Below are 21491 nucleotides of genomic sequence, written 5' to 3' on the forward strand. Positions count from 1 at the left end.
ATTAAAATTACTTTTAAATTTTAAAAGAATTATAAAAAAATATGTCTACAACATCTAAATGTATAAAACGAATTATTAACATTAGTGTTGCAACCTAATCGAATTGCATAAAATTTATAAAAAAAATGTAGTATGTTCACTAAGAAGGAATATGGTAATTGAATGTTCATACTTATAAGATTTATAAAGTTTCTAGGGCTAAATAATGTAAGTTTAGAAATTAAGGGATTAAATTATAAATTTTAATATTAGGACCTTTTAAAAAAAAGAAAAGAAAAAGAGAAAATTGAAATATGAGAGTGAGAGGCGGCGCTGAGAGGCCCAAAACCCACACGTGTTGTCATCTCTAATTGTTATCCCCTATATATATATATATATATATGTATTTGCAAATTGAAGATAGATTATATGTTAAGTGATGTTACTTTTAATTAATTGGTTATTTCCTAATAACTCGTTTTAGTTAATTGCCTAATTTAGTTTTTAATCAATAATCATTTGATCCTTCAATTAGCTTATACTGATTAATTGCAAGCAATTAAATACACTTAATATTTTATTTGTTGAAACTTAACATATTATTTAAAATGAATCTATTGTTCGGGTGCAGCTTTAGTAATTGCATCACATATATAATTGTATTTTTCTAGTTAGTAAAATTAGACATTGAGTAAATAAAAATAAGAATAATTACCATTAATAGTCTCTGGGATGAGAAGCTTATAAAATTCTCCATTCATTCACCATGTGGATTATACAAATACTAATTATTAATTATTTAAGTTTAACTAATTTCAATTCGATTAATACGATAAATTACAAACAATAAAGAATACTAGATTTACTTATGAGTTGGTATAGTTGGCTAATTGTACTTTTTCTTGATTAGCTGCCAACTATATTCAATTAATTAATTAAACAAAATTTTACAGAAAATATAATAGATATGGATGCGATTTCAGGTTTAAAATACCGTTGTTTTTTCTACTAGAATATAATATAACTCGTATATAACTGCTTTTAGGTCCAAGTTGTTATCGTACTCATACTTTCGAGGATATTGGTATTATAGGATGGGCTTGTAGATGAAATTATCCACTCAGTTTTCTTGTGATCCCATCGAGACAAGTCTTGTTTTAGGCTCTATCGTGAGTGTCATTTACAACTATATTTGTATTTGTAAAACTGGAGGAATATTATATGTTACATAGGTATAAAACTGGTGGTCTTTCTTGCGGCGATTCTACAATGTTTCTTGAAATTGTTATGAAAATTAATATGATATTTGGTTATCTATTTGGATTGAAATGAGCCTTTGGAACTCTATGGATTTAAGTGCTACTTATATGGTATTCTAGTATTCAGTATGAACTTGCATTAGGAACCACTTCTAGAGTCCATATGAGTATTCAAGAGGTCCCGTTTATATTAAAATTGTGTGATTCGTCGTAAAATTCAATATGCATTTGATGTTTAAATAGTATATTTTCTATATGATTGTTCGACTGGTTTTATAGATTTGATCATATGGTCCTTACAAAGCGATCAATGGGCTTGGATCTGGACAGTTCGCGGGGCACGCTAGGTATTGGGTTGCTAGTTTAGGCTTCTTCATTCAGTTCTCACTTGGGTATCCCTTCATGAGCAAGCTAGAGGTCGTCTGCAAGTGATTGGGGCAGCCATATTCCTAGACATGGCGAGTTCAATGCGGTCAGGGGGTTGTTGCATGGAGGATAAGGTAGTAAATGGTCTTTCGGGAGGCATAAGGTGGTGATCATGTGACGGTCTTTTCTTGATACGGTCTTTGCCTGATACGGTCTTCATAGGCCTGATCGATATTTTTGCCGATCAATATAATATGTCTCGACTATTTTGATCGAATTTTCTATTATCACTACTTTCTTCTGCGTGCACCCACGCATGGACTCACTAAGCTTTCGTTTACGTACTTCCAATCTCCTCCTCCAGATACAGATACTAACGTAGAGAAGTCAAGATCTAGGTAACATAGGAAAGAGATCAAGGTGATTAGGAAGAAGGCTGAATGGTCATAACTCGTAGTTGTTCCGGTTATCAGGATGCAATTTTGATCAGTATATTGTTGTAATGGTTTCAGTTAGATCGCGTTTCGAGAATAGGGCCTAAAGTAAGAGTCCTACTTTTTGGGCGTGACAAGGTGGTATCAAAGCTTAGGTTATTGTCTAGGCTATGCTAGGACAAGATCTTTGAACGTAAGGTGTAAGCCGACTATCGGATTAGAGTTAAAATTCAAAATCATAATTTATTTGGGATTTTTGGATTTTTTCAGTGGTAAAATTGTTATAGATCACTGTTGAGTGGCCGATCAATATGCATGTACTACAATTTAAGTACTGAGTAGAGAAATCATGTCACTAATCTTGTTATGGTAGCTTCCTTTAGGTTATGACAATATTACAAGTTCGGGTTGCATACTAGTTTTGAATTTGATAAGGACTCTTTAGAGACATACTATGTTTTCATATATGGAAAAGAACTTATATGACAAGTGTGGTATTGATTGGTTGACATAGCTTCGATATGAGTAACCATCATTAGTGATGTTGAATCTATAGTTGTTGTCTTGGGATTAGCTGGTTACCAATTAAATGTTATGTACATAATGTTACTAGGATGCCTTGAGAGATGATTTGAACTTCTGTAAAAATTATTGGAGGGATGAGAGGACATTGCTGGTGTTCAACCAATTTTTGTATTTGGTGAATGGTAAATTTCATAAATTTAACGTAATGTTCAGAAATCATGCAATTAAACTTGTTTTATTAGGCTATTCTCCATATTCTAAAGATAAAACTACCTCTAATGATGATGGTTTATAATGTATAAGTAGTTTTCCCGGCCATATGTGGTCCATCGCTGAAGCCAAGACAGCTCAATTAGCTGCATTCATAAGATGTTTTTTTTCTACATTTCCTAGTTGCCAACTAAATGTCTTGCTGCCATTTAAGGCTAATTCCACTTGATGAATATTGGAATATGTTTATTAACTCGAGTAGCATATGTAAATTCGAAAAAGAAGCAAGAATGTGACCCTTATGCATGATCGTCACACAATGTGCATTATGTTCCAAAATGTTGTAACCAAGTCTTGTCTAATGTAGTCAATCTCTCCTGTATAATCAGCCAAAGAACTCGCTTGCTGCTGTTTAAGCTGATCTGGCTTTCAGCTTTAAAGGGCCCAACCCAGAACCCATTGCCTGCTTATCATTTTGAATTCCAGGGACCTTCCTTGGTTGGCTCCCTTGTGGACATGGGAAGTCAGTCAACCCTTCCCGGCCTTATCAAAGATACCCTCCGCAACCAATGTGGGCTAGTAGAGGCCAAAGAGAGCGCGAAAGAAAGAAGCCCGCATATAGCTTATGTCTTGTATTAGGTTCATTATAAAAATCTCAACACTAAAAGTAGAGGATTTGAAAAGTAATGATTAGATAATCTTATTCAAGTGATTAAAGAATGATTGACCTTGTATAGAATGCCTCTACGTGAAATAATGAACAAAGTATAGATAGATTGGGTCTGAAGTTGGGGGTTAACATGTATCTAAAGATTGACGGAAAAAACTTAGGAATAGAATTATTAGGACCTTATTGGCACGACAAGTATATTATATACATATTGTAATTGTAAATACGAGGTTCGAGTATGTCGTGACATGTCAAGTTGCAAGATGACCAATTAAAATCTTGTCTAGTGTATTAATATCAAGACTCTAAGGCGCATACCATGTAAGTATAAACTACTTGTATCTTTACACAATTATTTACTAAACATGAAAGAGCTTCAAAGAATAAGTTGATATGTGTTAAAACTTTTTTAACAGAGGAAAAGTGTGACACCACGTATATATATATATATATTATATTAAATATTATGGATCATCTTGAACAAATTAATATATTTCCACCCTGAGATTTAGTTTTCTTCACCTGTTCCTTACTTAAGGTTTATTTATAAAAAGTTTATTATAGTTAATTTGGGATTGAAAGTAAATAATAATTATATATATGAAACATAATTAATTAATTTGTGATGATTAGAAAGTCTCAGATTGATTAGAAAATAAATCATAGGGTATAATTTGAATATAATCAAACTTTAAGGAGTTACATTGAAACTTTATAAAGTTTCTAGGGTGAAATCATGTAAGTTTAGAAATTAAGGGATTAAATTATAAATTTTAATAAAAGTTATTAAAATTTAAAAGAAAAAAAATGAGAAAATTGAAATATAAGAGTGAGAGACGGTAGTGTGAGGCCCAAAGCCCACATATATTGTCATCTCTAATTGTTGTCATCATATATTTACATATATATATATATATATATATTGAATTAATTAATTAAATAAAATTTACAGAAATTATAATAGATATGGATGTGATTTCAAGTTTCAAATACCGTTGTTTGGTTCAGTACAAGAATATAGATATAACTTGTATATAACTACTTTCAGGTTTAAGCTGCTACCGTGCTCATAATTTTAAGGATATTGGTATAATATGATGCACTTGTAGATAAAATTATGCACTCAGTTTCCTTATCATCCTATGGACGGTAGTCCTGCTTTGGGCTTTACAATGAGTGCCATTTAAAATTATTTTGTATTTGCATAATTGGAGGAATATTATATGTTATCGTGCATGGCCATACATACGTATAAAATAAGTGGTCTTTCTTATTTCTTGAAATTGTTATGGAAATTAATATGATACTTGGTTATCTATTTGGATTGAAATGGGCTTTTGGAACTTTATGGAGGTAAATGCTATGACGGAATTATTATGTTGATCATGTGGTGTTCTGCTATTCAGTATAATCTTGCGTTGTAAGCCACCTTTAGAATCCATATGAATATCCAGGAGGTCCCATTTATAATGAAATTATGTGGTTCGTCATAAAATTCAATATGCATAGGATGTTTAAATGGTCTATTTTCTCTATGATTTTTCGATTGGTTTTATGAATTTGATCACGTGGTCCTTATGAAGTGGTTAATGGCCCCGGGGCTGGACGATTTGTGGGGCACCCTAGGGGTAGCATTGGACTGCCAATTGAAGCTTCGTCTTTCAATTCCTACTTGGGTATCCCTTCATAAACAAGCTAGATATTGTCTGCAAATGATTGGTGTTGCCCATGTACCTACTCATGACCAGTTCAGTGCGGCTGTGGATTTGCTCCCTACATGGAGGATAAGGTAGTAAATGGTCTTTCGGGAGACATAAGATGGTGATCATGTGATGGCAGGCCTAACTGATATTTTGCCAGTCAATGTAATATGTTTCGACTATTTTGATCCATTTTTCTATTATGACTATTTTCTTCCACGTGCACCCACGCATGGCCTCATTAAACTTTTGCTTACGTATTTTAAATTTCCTCTTCTAGATGTGGTAACGTGGAGAAGTCAAGATCTAGGTGACATAGGAAGAGAGCAAGGTGATTAGGAAGAAAGCTGAATGGTCACGACTCGTAGTTGTTCTAGTTATCAGGTTGCAATTTTGATGACTATATTGTTGTTATGGTTTCAATTGGATCGCGAGAATAAGGCCTAAAGTACGAGTCCTATTTTTGGGGCGTGCAAGGTGCCAATGCAAAGACCTTCTGTTCCAACTCCTTTCGAAGTCGTTCCAAAATTGGCCTAAATTGCAACAGAAATTGGAACAAATTTTTGCCTTCCAAAAGATTCGTCCCAATAACTCCTTTTGTTTGTAGTAATTATTTTAGGCATCAATAATTCTCCAAATGTAAATTATTTCTTCGAACTGATTTGGATCTTCATCATCAACTTCATTTGACATATGTTGGTTTTCTCCATTGTATTTCTTTTTCTCAATTATTGAGTATTAGTTGTATTTACACAAACAAAAAAGTAATATTAGCAACAATAATATTATACTATATATATATACACACACATACACAACAACACACAAGCGTGCACACACTCAACACATACAACAACACAGAAACAAACAAACATAGAGAAAACATACACACTCGAACACTTGCTCACACAAACACACATTGTTACAGATACACACAAACGACATTGCAATAATACCAACAAGTTTAAAACAAAAAATTGCAGCTTCACATTAAGATTTTATTTTCTCATTTTTTTTCTTTTCTATAATAATCTAAATACCAGTATATAAATATGTATAACAAAGAGCAAGATGCCAGGAGCGCCCATCCCTTTGCTCATGCCATCGATCTTTGTCGATGTAATCTTTAAGGTAGTCAGCTTTGATCAGTCGTCATATGTCATACCTTAGCTGGCGACACCTGTTGGTATCGTGCTCATACTTCCTGTGGTACCGACGAAAATATTTAGATATAGGAAGTTGGGGTCCCTCCTCGAAACCCTTAGGCTACTACAGAGTAGGGAGTAGGTCTATAGGCATGAGCATTTGTGTCGGGCTGGTTATGAGCGAGGTGTAATGTTTGTTTTTTGGGATCGAGGGGATTAAACCGTCCTCTGGGTTCCCCCTCTGCTCCTGTGAGAGGATGGTTCTTCCTGGTCCATTCCTTTATGGCGTTATTATCCTTCTTCATTAGTTGGGCATCCTCTAAATTTATGTACTTGTCCGCCATAGCTAATAGGCCGTAGAAGTCAGAAATGGGCTTCATGGCCTGTGATTCAAATAGAGGTTCCCTAGGAAGCCCTTACATAGCACTAATCAGTACTTCTAGATACGTGGCTAGAACCTCTAGGATGGCTTTGTTAAAGCGTTCATTTACGCCCTTAATGTCTCATTTTCCTCTTGCTTTACTCCAAAGAGACTGATGGCCGACTTTTGGCACTTCTTGCTGAAACAAGTGGATCGACCCGGGAAGCGCGGTGGAAGTGCGAAAATTCAAAAACTAACGATTCAACATACAATTAAATCCCAATCAAGAGGTGTAGTCTTGATCTTTTCCCGGGCTTTCAGTGTACAAATAATACAAAGGCCATAGAAAAATACAAGAAAACGAGAAGTATAAAAAGTAAATGGAATTTAACCTCGTCGTCTTTCTTGTTCAGCTACAAGCATTAATTTCTATCCATTTCTGGATCCGTCCATGGCGAGATCTCAATCTAGAGATCCTCCAAAGACTCACAACACTACTAAAGGATGTGGAGATTTCATGCTAGCAAAACCTCCAGACAAGTGCAAAGAATCAACAACGTTATTGATTAACGTTGGATCCTTTATTCTTCTTTCGATCTCTAAGATCTTGAGAGGATTTTTGGAGAGAAAATCATAGAGAAAACAAGGAAAAGAGGTTGCTGGTTGTGCATCATAGTGTGGTTAGAGTTTTGGGTGCTTCATTTATGACTTAGTCATATATTCAACATGGAGTCACCTAGTCAAGACCCTAAAACAAAGCCTCACCAAAATGCCACCTTATGGCCGAGGTTGGTGCACCCTAGGGCACCAATTCGGCCACACCAAACCCAAAGAGGGGTTTTGGTCCTTCTTTACCTAACTATGGTCTAACCAAAGCCTTGGGCTTGCATTTTAATGGACCAGGCTTCATCAATTAAAATTAAATCAAGCCACGTCTAACGAACTTTAAGTCAAACCTTGTTTAATTTACAAGCCTAACATTAAAATATCCTTTAATCCAATTAAGGGATCCAAGCCTCTTATTATCTCTCTTTCAATTTATAAATTTAATGTATAAATCAGACCAAACCCAATAAAATTAATTTAATTAATTTTAATAGCTAATTTGAAATTTTAATTAATCTAATTAGTTAAATTTCAAGTCATTCATCCAATGGATTGGTCTAAATAAATGATCCAATTATTTATTCTCTCCAAAGATTAATTTAATCTAATTAAATTAATCCGACTCTTCTAGAATTAATTTCATCCCATTATAGTGGTAGGGTGTGACTCTTTAGGTTCACCCTCAACTAGACTCGGGCGTTTATGACCAACACAATTAGTTAAATTTGATTTAATTAATTATTTCCAATTAGACTAGGTGAAATATGGCGTGAACATTTAAGCTCTGAATCCATACGAGTACGGTCCTATTGTCAATCATTTTAGGACATGAAATTGGGCGTCGGTTTCCATCCTTAACTAGGCAACTATGCTTGAAACTCGAGATGCGTTTACTCTACTGATCGTCCTAGGAAATCCCGTCCCACTCAATCAATCTCTATGGCCATAGATTTGAATAGTCTAAACTATCTCATAACACATAAGAGATCTCGTTGTCATATACTAACAGGGGAAGGTCCTCTCTTGGAATCCACTATCCTCGCTACATACTCCGACTGTACTGGATAAAACTTATGATGACCATGCCTCACGACACAGCCACCCCTCACCAAATCCAAGATACAACCTTTGTACGCACTTGACTGCCATGATTCCTCAAGTCCAAGGACTAATCACGTACTATCAAAATCGAAAATTTCAATCATACCAAACAAGCCTTAAGAGGTTTCCACATGATAATTCTCGTGAGTCAGTTCAGTCAGTTGACTACCTTGCCAACTGACCCACTAAACTACACATACGACCTACATCTCCTGCCGATAAAACACAGCTGCAGTACTTAGTGTAAGTCTCTGTAGGATCCTCGATGCTCTGTCCTGAAGTCATCGAATTGGAACTTTTCAAATCAATCCTCGGGAGTTGGTTTCATAGCTGTCATGCATAGCCCAACTCTATGGGTTTTACCTTTCGATCTGTAGGCATTTTGTTGTGACATTGCAACCCCGTTCAATATTAATGTTAAGCACATTGAAACATACTACCAACTTGATGAATTCTTACCGTATTCATCAATTTAATATTATTTAATAAAGATTGGAAATGGCAAATAAACACTTGTTGCTAACAAACTGGTATAGAAAAAGTATCTAAATTCTGCAAAAAATCTAACTGATCTAACTGGAAGCTGGTCGAACCATTGTTGAGCAGAATTGATTAGTGTAAAAAGAAATACACGACATTTAATATCATCAGTATACCTGTGCAGTAGTGCTGCTTTTTCAAACATCGGAATGTGCTCAATAGGGTCGGTAGTACCTTTGTAGGTGAGAAGGTGAAAGGGCACCCTAAAATGAACAGGGAGTTCTTCTCCGATGATGTCAGCGCTGAAGAGAATACCACGCTCCAAGAGCGAGGCTTCTCTCATAACCCCTTAGTGGAATTTTGTCATTCTTTTCATGAGAGAGTGCCAACTCTCGGGAGGTCCTTGGAGAACCACCTCCTTACTAGTAGGCTCGACAAATACAGGATCAGCCTCTTAGAAACCAGTAGGGACTTGCTTGTTGGTTCCTTGCTCACTAGGTGTTCCTCTTTTCCCCAATTGGGAAGGTTGTCTTGCTCCGCTAGCTTGGGTGCTCCAGAGAGCTATCTGGACAGTCTCATTATGAATTGCTAAGCTGTTCAGCTAGCAATGGATGGAGAGTAGTAAGCATAGATATTGGATCGAAGACTGGATGGGAGGTGTGGAGTCCTCCTTCAACTTGTTGCGGAGGTGGAATGGCTGAACCAGCTACAGCAGGGAGTTAACTGTTTTCCCTCCGTTGTCACATGGTTCCGATGATGTGTACCGAATTTCAATAGCACCAAAAAAGTTGAAAGATTTTCATGAAAATTCTAACGTTCTTACTGAAGAAATAAACCAAAAATTATATCAAACTGAGAATAATGGTTAAAATGATATGGAAGTAAAGAAAATCGTATGGAGTGCCAAGATTATGTTGAAAATAGCTTGGAAAATGAGAAAGAATATGAGAATTTGAGAGTGATAGCTTGTGTTTCCAAAAAGAATGCATCATACCTCAATTTATAGACGTTCGCAGAGTTATCTGGAGATTTTTTACTACCATATGTCTTAACAGGTCAGCCACCTATATGACGTGGTCGCTCTGCTGTATTATGAATTGGGTTGCTGTATTGAGCTTACTTCTTGGGCCTATCAGGTTAGGAAAAGAAAACAGTTTTATGGGTCTTATACCTTGCTCTCGGGCAAGCAGGGCCTGACCCGTTGGGTTGCATAGTGGGGCCCACAAACTTAACTTTGGGATTTGAAAAAAATATTTGAGGGGGCATTAAACTATAACGCAAATAAAATATAAATTCAAATCAAATTTGAATTGTGATTAAAATATGTTAATTTTAGTGGCATGTTCGAAAATGCAAAATAGTCTTAACTAATAGAACACATATATATAGGTGAAAAAAATTAAAATTCTATAAGCTAGACAGGTGAAATGCTTCTAATCATTTAAAAATAATTTTTTAACAAATTTAAATTTTAATAGCATGGCGATTAGAACTAATAAAAAAGTAGCCTAACAATTGATATAACTTATAATTTAAGTACATGATTATTAAATTTCTTTTTTCATGATTGTCACACAATATTTGGATATATAGATGATAAATTCAACTTATATATATTTCTACTAAACGTGGTGAAATTATTTTTTTTTTCAAGTATTAACAATATATATCAATTAAAAGTTGGTGAAACTATGAGAATGTATGTAATACTCTTGAGATTATTATCAATCTTTTAATAAGTTCGTATCTCTATAAGACTTTTGCTAAAATATTTGTGTTTATAATGTCTTATATTCTCTATCCTAATATTTGCTAAAATATTGCACAAGAAATATTGTATTTTTACATAAATTTTTTTATTACTATTGATGTTCTATAGTACATGTGTATAATACTTATATCCACCAAATCTATTAATAAAATAACATAGAGATGTATCGATGCACTTCATTGTTTCACTATTAATTTTATTGCAATTTATATCTTATTAATTGGCACTATTTAAAAAAAAAAACACGAAAAGAAGATACATAATGTAATAGAATTGCTTCTCTTATTTTTTTTTTTCTAATTTTTCTCTTTATATCACAATTTCAAAATTAAGAAAAAAAGATTGTGCCAAAATTATTAATTTACTCCAGTATAATCCATTTATTTTTAAAAAAAATTTATTTGACTATAAATATTTTTACTATTTCAAGATATAATATATATCTTTACAAATTTAAGTTTATATTAAAATAATTATATAATTATTCAGTTAAATAAATATATCATGACTAAATAGGTAATAGAACTCAAAAAGAGGATATCCATAATTAAATTGATGAATTTGCATAAACACAAAGTAGTTATTATTTGGATAAGTTTCACCACCTCTATAATTGAAAAAACTTAAATAACTTATTGAATTACTTAATTAATAACTATATTTACATTACCTATTATGTTCTTATTAGTAATTATATTAATAAGATTATAATACATAATATAAAAATTTTAGATCTTTTTTCTGTTCACACTTTTTCTAAGAGTATATAATGTTTATTTATGGTTTTGTGCCCATTTTTTTTTGCCTTTTTCTGTTCTTTTTTAGGAGAAATGATACGGTGATTGTTTAGGAGTAGCATTTAAATCTTGTAATATTTTTTTACAAAGAGAAATTCTATTGTATATTGTTACAAAAATTAAAATCTTATACACTGACAGTTTGTTCAATTATTTTATAGATGAATGAAAAAGATCATATAACATACATAATAGTTGCACCTCAAATGTCAAAATTACATTTTAGTCTATCTTACTACAAATCAAATGTGCCTTTTTTTACTGCGGATAAGTGATTTAATTCATTCTTCTTTTTTTTTTAACCTGTTTTACTCTTCAAAATTTTTGTTTTACATGATATTTTATTTTCATTTGTCATCTAACCTATTTTAATATGATAAGCGATCTAACTAATTCTCATTTATATCTATGCTAGGAAATTTCTTTAAGAATAATATTAATATAAGATTAATTTAAATAAATCAAAAAATAAAAGAAGCTTTTATGACCATTCATGCTTTCATAAATATATATATATATATATATATGAACATGTATAACTTTCTTCTTATTATCGATAACTAATTTTCTTTTCATAATGTACTGATAAGACATAAGTTCTAAAGTAATAAATAATTAATTAATTATCAATTTCACATAAATTAAAAATATATTTTACTTAACATCATTAACAATAAAAAAATATATCAAATTCATTCAAATGAAAGTATATCACTTGACATTACTAACAGCATAAAAATAATCTCATCGACTAATCCAACAAAAAAATCTATACAAAAGTTACTTCTCATGCCTGTCCAACAAGTTAGTTCCAACCACCATTACATAGGACTAAACAATATTTCAAATTCTTGACTATTCTCATGCCTCAGAGTCTAAATAATATTTCAAATTGTTGGCCACTGTGACCACTTATGAGGATGTAGGCAACACAAATCAACCATTCTTTGGATGGTACAAGTTTGAAGAACAAACTCCCCATTCCATTGCATAAAATTTAGCAAAAGTATGGGTAACATCGTGGTATCGACCTATTATTGTACCACGGGTCTATAAATTAGTAGTAAATTCAACATGCCGCGCCACTAGATTACATCAAAAATTTGGGGATAACGGTAAAAATAATCGTCCAAATCAAACATACCCTGGGATATAACTGAAATATGCCGTAACCTTTGCTTTCTCCACAAAATAAATGATTTTCTCTGGCAAACTATTTTTAAGAATTGTACTGCGGTTTTCTATGTCTTTGTGGAAGTTTGAAGCTTTTAAGCTGCTTTCTTGCAGTAATTCTCAAGCCATTCCATTGTCACACTTTTAGGCCTCTCGAGTGGCAGTCCTAGAGCTCGGTCCCATATAAGCTAATCCAACAAAAAAAGGAAACAAAAACAATGTTTAGGAAAAACCAAAAAGACAGAAGAAGTAGAAGAAAAACAAGTACTAGAAAGAAAGAGATCTGATGTGGAAGATCGAACCTGTGCGCAAATGCCTATAGCCCTTGATACACCGAAGAGTACAGTGTAATATCTGTCAACAAAAACAACAAAACTGTCACATGTATCTTTTCTTTTTTTTTTAACATATAGTACAGAAGAACTGTCCACCAATGGAAGATATTAGAAGAAATTATACCTTGCTTCTGTTAAACCATAATGGTTGAGCAAAACTCCACTGTGGGCATCTACATTGGGCCAAGGGTTTTTCACCTACAAGAGTTGGACCCCGGATGCAATATAATCAGTATAAAATGACGATATAAGGTTGTAGGACATTACTATTCATCAATGATCTCTGGCGCAAAAGTAGAAAGAAAAACAGGTTCATTTGCAGTATCTAAAGATGAGAAACAAATTGAACATAAAGCAAGCATTGCAGGATAGTTTGGCAGTAGGACATTGGCTAAGCAAGCAATAATCATTAATCACTATGTCAGAGTTGTCTCATGAAAAAGTCTGCAGATAGAACGAGGATGATAAGACATCAGAACATGATAGGTTATTCAATTTCATCTCTCTCTCCGTTCCTCTGTAATTGTTGGCTTTTAATCAATTTGAAGCACAGTGATACTCCCCAGGCATGCTTAAAGGAAATTTCACAATTTATAAACTAGTCATGACTTACCTTGCCTAGTTCCAACAGTATAGGGGGCACTACTTGATATAGATTGGAAACCTGCGCAAAAGTATGCAAATGGGGGGTAATTAGATATATGCCAATGCACATGGTCATGTTCGAAGCAACAACTATATCTTGTTATCAAGAGCAACCAGTTTAAATAATGGATCATCAGGCAAATGCTTTAGTGCGAATTCTCTCTGGCATGTGTATCTTGGATCTGTCTTGCGCAGAACTCCATGTCCAAATCCAGGGACAACCTGCAATAGGAATGCAAGGATGAGAAACTCACATTAAGGAGATAAAAGTGTAGGATCTGAGTGCATTAAATGTGAAGCAAATTGCGGTACACAGTCATAAATTGCAAATTTCAACGTCAAGTTACTACCTTTCCACTATTCAATGTCTTCCAGACATAGTCTTTCAGATGTTCTTCGCTGACATTTTCCCCACACTCTTCTACCACAGATTTGATCCATAGCAGGACTTCCTTTAATAACACAGAAGAATCTCAGTTACAGATGAGACATCATTGAGGGTATAGCAGTTACATTAAAGATAAAAGCATATAGGAAAAGGAAATTGAATCACTAATATCGAAAATGATGATGGATTTTTGGATTGGGGGATGTATGGCATTCATTATTCAAAAAATGGTATTTATACAAAAAGTAGAATAGACACTATAATATTTAAAGTACCCCTAATTCAAAGAGTGATAGCTCATTATTATTGCAGGTTGATAGCATGAATAGAATCATCAATTGATTGGTCAGTAAGAGGCATCAATCTCTCAGGTAACATCTAACTGTGCTGCTAAGACAACCATGCCATTAAGAGAAAGAGACGTGTTCAGGAAACAAGTCGTTGAAACGAAAATACCAGCTGATGCCACTGGAGATTACCTAATCCTGTTCAGGATGTATGTTTTTTTTTTCACCATCCTTCAATGTACCACAAAGTTCCCCAGGTGCACTACTGTTCTAAAATAGAAGTTGCAAATTTAAACTCCTTTTATTTGGAAATTTGGAAAGTACTTCCTCCTTGACTTCATTAAAATCTGGGGTGATCAGAGTTGGAATATTACTGATTCCATAACAGCAGAAACGGTCCCACTCGCACCAAAGAGAAAGGTTAACTAAATTATTACACTGTTAAAAAGATTAAGCATTCATTTTTCTACAACTTAGGTCAGTAGCAAACCTTGTTACTCCAGGAATGATTTCAATTTAAGCTTTTATAACTTGCGAACCACAAGTGTTTTATGCCCGAACCAAGATAATCCTAGGAGCCTGAAATGCCACTATGATAGTCACTCTTCTATACTGAGTGCAAAATTCAGAAAGGTACATTATTCTGTCATATCGAAGCCACACCCCTTCACCCACTTTATGAAATGTTTTAAGCAACTACTTATGACCTGAACTAGGTTTTCCTGTATTTTTCACTTCACAGAATCACATTAGGAGATTGTAATCTTTCATCTTTGCATCATATAGTAGTGCAGTAGAAATTGCAGAAGTAAAAGATGTTTCAGAGTATCCAAAACTGAGTCACAACTTCTAATCTGAAGGTGAAAGCATTGGTTTTGGGTATCATACTCATATACAATGGTTTCCCCACCCAGAGGAACGAAGGAGCTTTGAAAAATTTAGTTGAGTATGACCCAGCAGTGAATTCATCTAAAATATTCATCAAAGACAAAGGCATAGATATTACTATTATTTCAGGGCATTGGCATTGCATGAGCTCATTAGCATTTCAACGCACATAATCTGCAACTGTCACACATTGTTCATCGTGAAGTAACAGGAAAACCTGACGCCTAACTAAACGCAAGAACACCTGCCACTACATTTCGGTGTTCAAGGCCACATCTACACGAGGTTTTGGAGTTGTACAGAGCAACCAAGCGAGTTTACCATGATTTGCATGTTTGAAATCTACTTCACAAACACCTAAAGAATAGATTAACCACCCACAACTCAGTCCCTGGAATATGGGAGTCTGTATTACTCTATTACAAATTTGCAACAGCAGTAAGGACTGAACGTATCTTGAATTAACTATCATGTTATAACATATCCATCCTCTTGTATGTAGAAATAGGAATAAAGAAGTTAGATCAATCATTCAGTCAGAAGAAAATAATCGCACAATAACATATATAATTCAAAATTGAAGACCAGTGGACAATTACGTGAATTTTTTAATTCAAATATTTCTATCGAGAAATTGGTGCAAGAGTTTAATGCAACAGGGCATCAGCATCAGTAATGATACTTAATGAATGCATGCTTGGCTAAACCCAAAAGGACATTGGCAAACAAACAGCAAAAGAACACCTGATTAGCCAAGCCGTGAAGTGGACCAGCTAAACCATTTAATGCAGCAGCAAATGAGAGATAGGGATCAGACAAGGCACTGGCAACCTGAGAAATTACAAAATCAGATAGAAATACAAGAATATTCAGTGAATGAGAGAGTCCAGAATGTCGGAAAAGATCAACTTTAGAAATTCATTCAGGGAAGTTTAACCAGATGCAAGCATTAGCAAATCATTAGAACCCTAGGCCTTTTATGAGGATCAGAAAATGTGAAGTCACTTACTAGATGACCAGTATGGGCACTAACATTCCCACCCTCATGATCACTGCACCAAATAGCAAATGGCATAAATTTTAAATGGATAAGCTGATTCAGGATCTAAATTAGAATTCGTTGTAAACTCTTTACTACATTGTTCATATTTGAAATTTCATAAATTACTAAACACACCTGTGGATGGTGACATAAAGCCTCATAAGCTCTAACATAGAGGGATTATCAAACCCTAACATGTGGGCAAAATTTCCACCATAATCTAGAGAGTGATCCATTGGTATAACCTGTCCATTCTTGTAAATCCTGCACAATTCAATAAAATGTTATCTGAGGACAAATAAATACAACATACAACAAATTAACCATGGATATAAACACAAATGTTTTCTATTCAAGCAATAGAGATAAAATCCATTAACCAACCTGCGGTAGACATAGGAAGCTACGATTGGAAGTTGAGCAATCAAACTAAGGGAATCCTCGTATGTTGGTTCCCAATACCTGAAAATGACAAACCATTAGCATTTGAATATAGAAAGAAAAGTTGATGTTTCATAAGTACTTAGTAAAACTCACTTTGATTTGTGGATTCCTTTCTCATATGCCTTCTGGAATTCACTTTGAACCTTAAGCAGACACAATATGACATAAATTTTCAGTAAAAATCCAATATATTAAGTCAAGAAGGGTAATCACTTTCCAGAATTTGATACTTCAAATCAGGAACACAATAAACAGCGATACTGACTTGATCAACTTTATCAAAATAAAGAGCTCAATCAATTATACAATGCAAGTGACAAGACTAAAAGGAACATTTAAGGGGCAGCTGATCAAGCAAGATCATTCTTTGAGCAACCATTTTGCATTGTCAGCTATAAGTTCATGACCAGTCCATCATGAATATTTCATAACTTGCTAGCTAGCAAGGAACTAGCAAGAAAACCAACGTCAATGACAAATGTGCTCGAGAAGTATGTCGAGCGTGAAAAAGTTGAAAAGCGATGACAGGTCTCCATCATAAAGGTAAAGGGCAAGGACAGAATATCCAACTCTCTTCATTCAATTAATAATATCTTTTGTTATTTAAGGACCAAAGAAAATGCTTTATGCTCAGAAAACACTTAAGTCGATGAAACATTTCATTCACGATGGAAGAAAAACAGTTAGTCTTTACTCATAAAGAAAGTTAGCAATCCTAGGAAATTATATTCAACGGAAATATTTTGTGCCTAAACATAACAATGAGTTGCACAATGATGAAGACAATGACAAAGCCAAAATATGGCTGAGACATAAACATAAAAGATCCCTATTTCTAGGCTTAGTATCTTATTCTTTCCCCAAAGAAACTCCAGATCTCAAATAGCTGCTGCTTCTTTTTTCCCCTTTAAGCTTCAGTAAAGTGGTGAAGATGATACGGAATTAGTTAATAAATAATAATTAGTAGCTTAAGTAGTGAATTAATATATAGGCATCCTACATGGGCAATTAACAAGCATTCAGAATGACTACATGCATCAAGGACCAGGTTCTAACCTGAAGAGCCATGACTCCGGTTGCAAACTGAGTCATTGGATGAGCAGTAACAGGTAATGCATCAATGGTTTTATATACATGATCTGCAATCACAAATTAGAATCAAATCAACTATGAAAAGTTTGCACAAATAAAGATAAAGACTAGATTACCATTAAATCATAATCTAAGCAGATAAAAATAAGTTTAAGATCTGAAAACCTGGGACAGTAGCACGATTTCTCAATTCCTTTGATAATGCATCCACTTGTTCCTTTGTTGGCACCTAATTAAAGAGAAGGTACAAAAATCTGAAGATCAACCTTTAAAACTATCAAAGAGATCAGGGGACTTGAAGTGCCAATTAGTTAAGAAAAGGGGGATCAAGAATGAGTCAACTTAAGAGAAGATGCTAGTTGCACAGTTTGGTGTACATAAATAAACCTGACATGCTCTACAGCACGTAAAGGTAAGACTAGTAATACATACAGCCAACACATAGAGATCAAAAAATACACTAAAACAGTAAATAAACTACCTTTCCTGTTAAAAGAAGCCAGAGGAGACCCTCAGGCAATGGTTCACCATCGGGCTTTGCTGCTGGTAACAACTTCTGGCATTCAGGAATAGACAATCCCCGGAAGCGAATTCCCTAAGAAAATTTAAGTGAAAATTAACACGCATGGGTAAGTAATTATAACATAACGCCAAAACCTTCTCTAAGAGTCCTTAAAAGTTCTGCAAGAGATATGCACCCAGAAAGATGGAAGCTGCACAATTTTACAATCTACAATAGAGCCAAAGGATGTGTACCTCTTCTGGATCAAGCAATGAGGTTTCCCACAATAATCCCGTCATTCCCCTCATGCCACCAAGCACCTTTGAAAATGTACCATTAATCAATTAAGTTACCAACAAATAATCAGCAGAATTTGCCAGAGAACATAAAAACATGAAAACATACCATATCAACGGTGATGTTCCCCAACTGAACCTTTCCATGTTCCGACTTAAGTTTCTTTAGACGCTCCTGCAACAAATAAACAGGAAGTGTGTGGTTAACATCAATATAACCAAGAACCTTTTAAGCTATCAACACGCTGATCAATTATCAAATAAAGATGGGAGGCATTCAAACAAGCATACATCTACATATCTATACATTTGTTCTTTTCTTGATTTTTCAGTTTCTTGAATGTTAATAAATATGCAACAAGATTATATTGCATACAGTAATTGGAAATTAAAGTCAGAACCAATTTGACGAAGCATGACTGTCAAAATAAAGCAGTGGTTAGATAAATCAGTTACTTCTAGCTTAGTAAAAAAGTACCTGTTGTTCTGGGATCAATTCCTTCAGCTGAGAATGGAGGTCCTACAGACAAGTAGTAAATAACATCAGCAACTTAGCTTGAAGAACAAGCAAAAGCATGAAAGAAAACCAGCAAGGATCATAACTCTCGATGAGGAAGTATTAAGTTAAAAAATAACATGACATCGGTATTCTGCAATCCACAACATTCTTTAAGCCCTTTCTTCTGTTATTATCAGAATCTAAGTTAAGCCTCACATCATGTTTACCACAACTAAAATCACGATATTTATTTTCATGATATTTCTATCCTCAAATTGACTGTTTCCCCATTCTCTTCTTCAGGGATTGAAGCAATGAGGTCTTTGAACCTCCCAAGTCCTCAAGCTGCCAAATAGTGACTAGTGTATCTGACCAATCTACTGACCCAGTGCATCCACAACTTTGCTCCAAATAGAAAGCTAAAAGTCACAAGATATTGAAGCCTTACAACATCAGAGGAGGTCTGGACTTGAAGCCATCTGACAGAATTGCGGAGACCTGGTTGTTGGACCTATTATAAAGCAATTCAAAGTTTAAAGAAAGAGGGATCGTAGTGAAACAAACAAATAAATTATACCTGTATCTAATAAAACAATGAGATTGAGGATAGCCAATTGAATAACATGTGCTTGCATAATTGTATAGCTTATTTTAATTGAACTCTACTTTTACTACAAAAGATCATAGTTATGCTTATTTTTATTAAATTTGGGAGTGTAGACGCATATCTTTATGCAAACGTCTCCAAGATATGTTTGTAATACAAAGGAGCTTTCATTGTGATTTAAATTCCAAAATACAAGTTAATATCATAGTTATACATAATTCTGTTTATGATAATTATTCACCACTTTGGTTTTATAAAGTGATTAATAAAATTATATCTCGCTCATTTTTAGGCAGAGGATAAAGACTACTAATTAATGAAAGCAGAATCAGTACAAAATCACATGAAATCAGATGCCAGATGTTTTCTCTACTTATTTTAGATGATCAGAACGGCAATAGCGACACATAACCGCCAATCATCAGAAAATACTCACAGCACGAGAACGCAACTTGGACAAAAGAGAGACGCTCTTATGGAACACCATTGGTCACGGAAACCAAAACTCACTGCGCCACAAAACAATCAAAAAGCAGTCAAATAATTTACACAAACGCCAGGCATGACTATCCACTTCCACCAATAATCCTATGAACACAAGAAAAACAAGAAAAGAAAATAAATCAGCAGATCAACAGAACAAAATATAACAATTAAAAGCAAGAAACCGGAACTCGTACGTATGCTTGCAGAAAACATACTGAAATCCAACTACCACAAGTTCTAACCATAACTAGAATTACGAAATAAAATTGACACTAACACAGAAATTCATCGGCCGAGCCAGCCAAGACCTATATGAGGAAAATGGTGGAAATTCAAGGAGATGAGCAGAGAGAAAGGCTTACAGTGTGCAGAAGATCGTATGGATTATGGACGGAGTATTGTGTTTCAGGACGCAGTTTAGAACGAGAAAAGTCGTGTTTTTCGGTTTTATTTTTATAATAAATAAAAGATTTTGGCTTTTGCTGGTGAGTGCAGTTTTCTCTTTTGACTTCCAAAAAAGTAGGCAATGTACGGTAAAATGTTCGGTTGGATTTTCACGTGTATACGGTAAAATAGTATTTTTCGTCCCATAATATAGAATTTTTTATATTATTAACTATAATTTATTTTTAATTTTATAAATTTTAAAAAGTAGTATTTTTTATTTCATAGTACATTTCTATTAGATATTTAACATAACAGAACTCGTCGTCGTTCAATATATGAAACTAAAAATACTGTTTTTTCACAATTACGGGATCTAAAATGATAATACCATAACATAATAACAAAACTATAAGTCCTAACGGCCGCGTGCTAATCACGTGCCATCAAAGCCTTTGACAATGACTGTTTCAAGAATTTTATTATTTATTCTTTTAATAAAATAATTTATCTAATAGTATTTAATATTTATATACTAATATATATATAAAAAAATTACTTCTCATCCACAACTGCCGCGATTCATAAGACTGCCACCACCAAATATTAAAATATCAATTATACTTTTAAATATTTATATAATACTTATCTATTTTAAATAATCGATGTCATCTTTTAATCTTTAATATATTATTATTTTATTCTCCACTTGCACTCATAATCATCAATTGTTGCTTAATATTATATTAATTTTTCTACTTTTAAAATCTATATCCTATCTACAAGATTATATTAGTGCAAGTATTGCATGTTATAATGGCTAGTATTATCATGTGAATAGATTCCTAATATATACCTTACATATGTGCATTTCATATAGAATGGAAGCGTCAAGAAAAAATGTTGCTGGCCCAAATGAGTCATTAGAATCTGTGTAGAGTTATGATCATGCATCACAACATCAGGGGTTACTATAAGTATGACATCTAGGAAAGATATAACCTTAGTAGCGATAGGGG

General features: G+C 33.9%; 1 protein-coding gene across 4 annotated transcripts; it reads right to left on the reverse strand.

Annotated features, from left to right (window-relative positions):
• Window positions 1–12365: 12365 nt before the first annotated feature.
• On the reverse strand, window positions 12366–20557 carry LOC105173380 (citrate synthase, mitochondrial). Of its 4 annotated transcripts, none has more exons than XM_011095093.3 (20): window positions 20451–20557; window positions 20039–20190; window positions 19444–19506; window positions 18975–19016; window positions 18606–18671; window positions 18455–18520; window positions 18180–18293; window positions 17864–17927; window positions 17663–17745; window positions 16700–16749; window positions 16547–16624; window positions 16298–16426; window positions 16130–16172; window positions 15865–15951; window positions 13908–14009; window positions 13672–13779; window positions 13526–13576; window positions 13037–13110; window positions 12880–12931; window positions 12366–12765 (listed from the first exon to the last, which is right to left on the reverse strand). In XM_011095093.3, exons 2-20 carry the CDS (start codon window positions 20087–20089, stop codon window positions 12673–12675), a joined length of 1416 nt encoding a protein of 471 aa, XP_011093395.1. In that variant the 5' UTR covers window positions 20090–20190; window positions 20451–20557; the 3' UTR covers window positions 12366–12672. The 4 variants fall into 4 exon arrangements, with proteins under 4 accessions (XP_011093395.1, XP_011093394.1, XP_020553634.1 ...); XM_011095092.3 differs by having other exon boundaries at window positions 20039–20111; window positions 20451–20549; XM_020697975.2 differs by having other exon boundaries at window positions 20366–20475.
• Between the last annotated feature and the right edge of the window lie 934 nt (window positions 20558–21491).

Source organism: Sesamum indicum, linkage group LG11 (assembly GCF_026168435.1).
Source record: "Sesamum indicum cultivar Baizhima isolate 11 linkage group LG11, ASM2616843v1, whole genome shotgun sequence".
NCBI lineage: Eukaryota > Viridiplantae > Streptophyta > Magnoliopsida > Lamiales > Pedaliaceae > Sesamum > Sesamum indicum.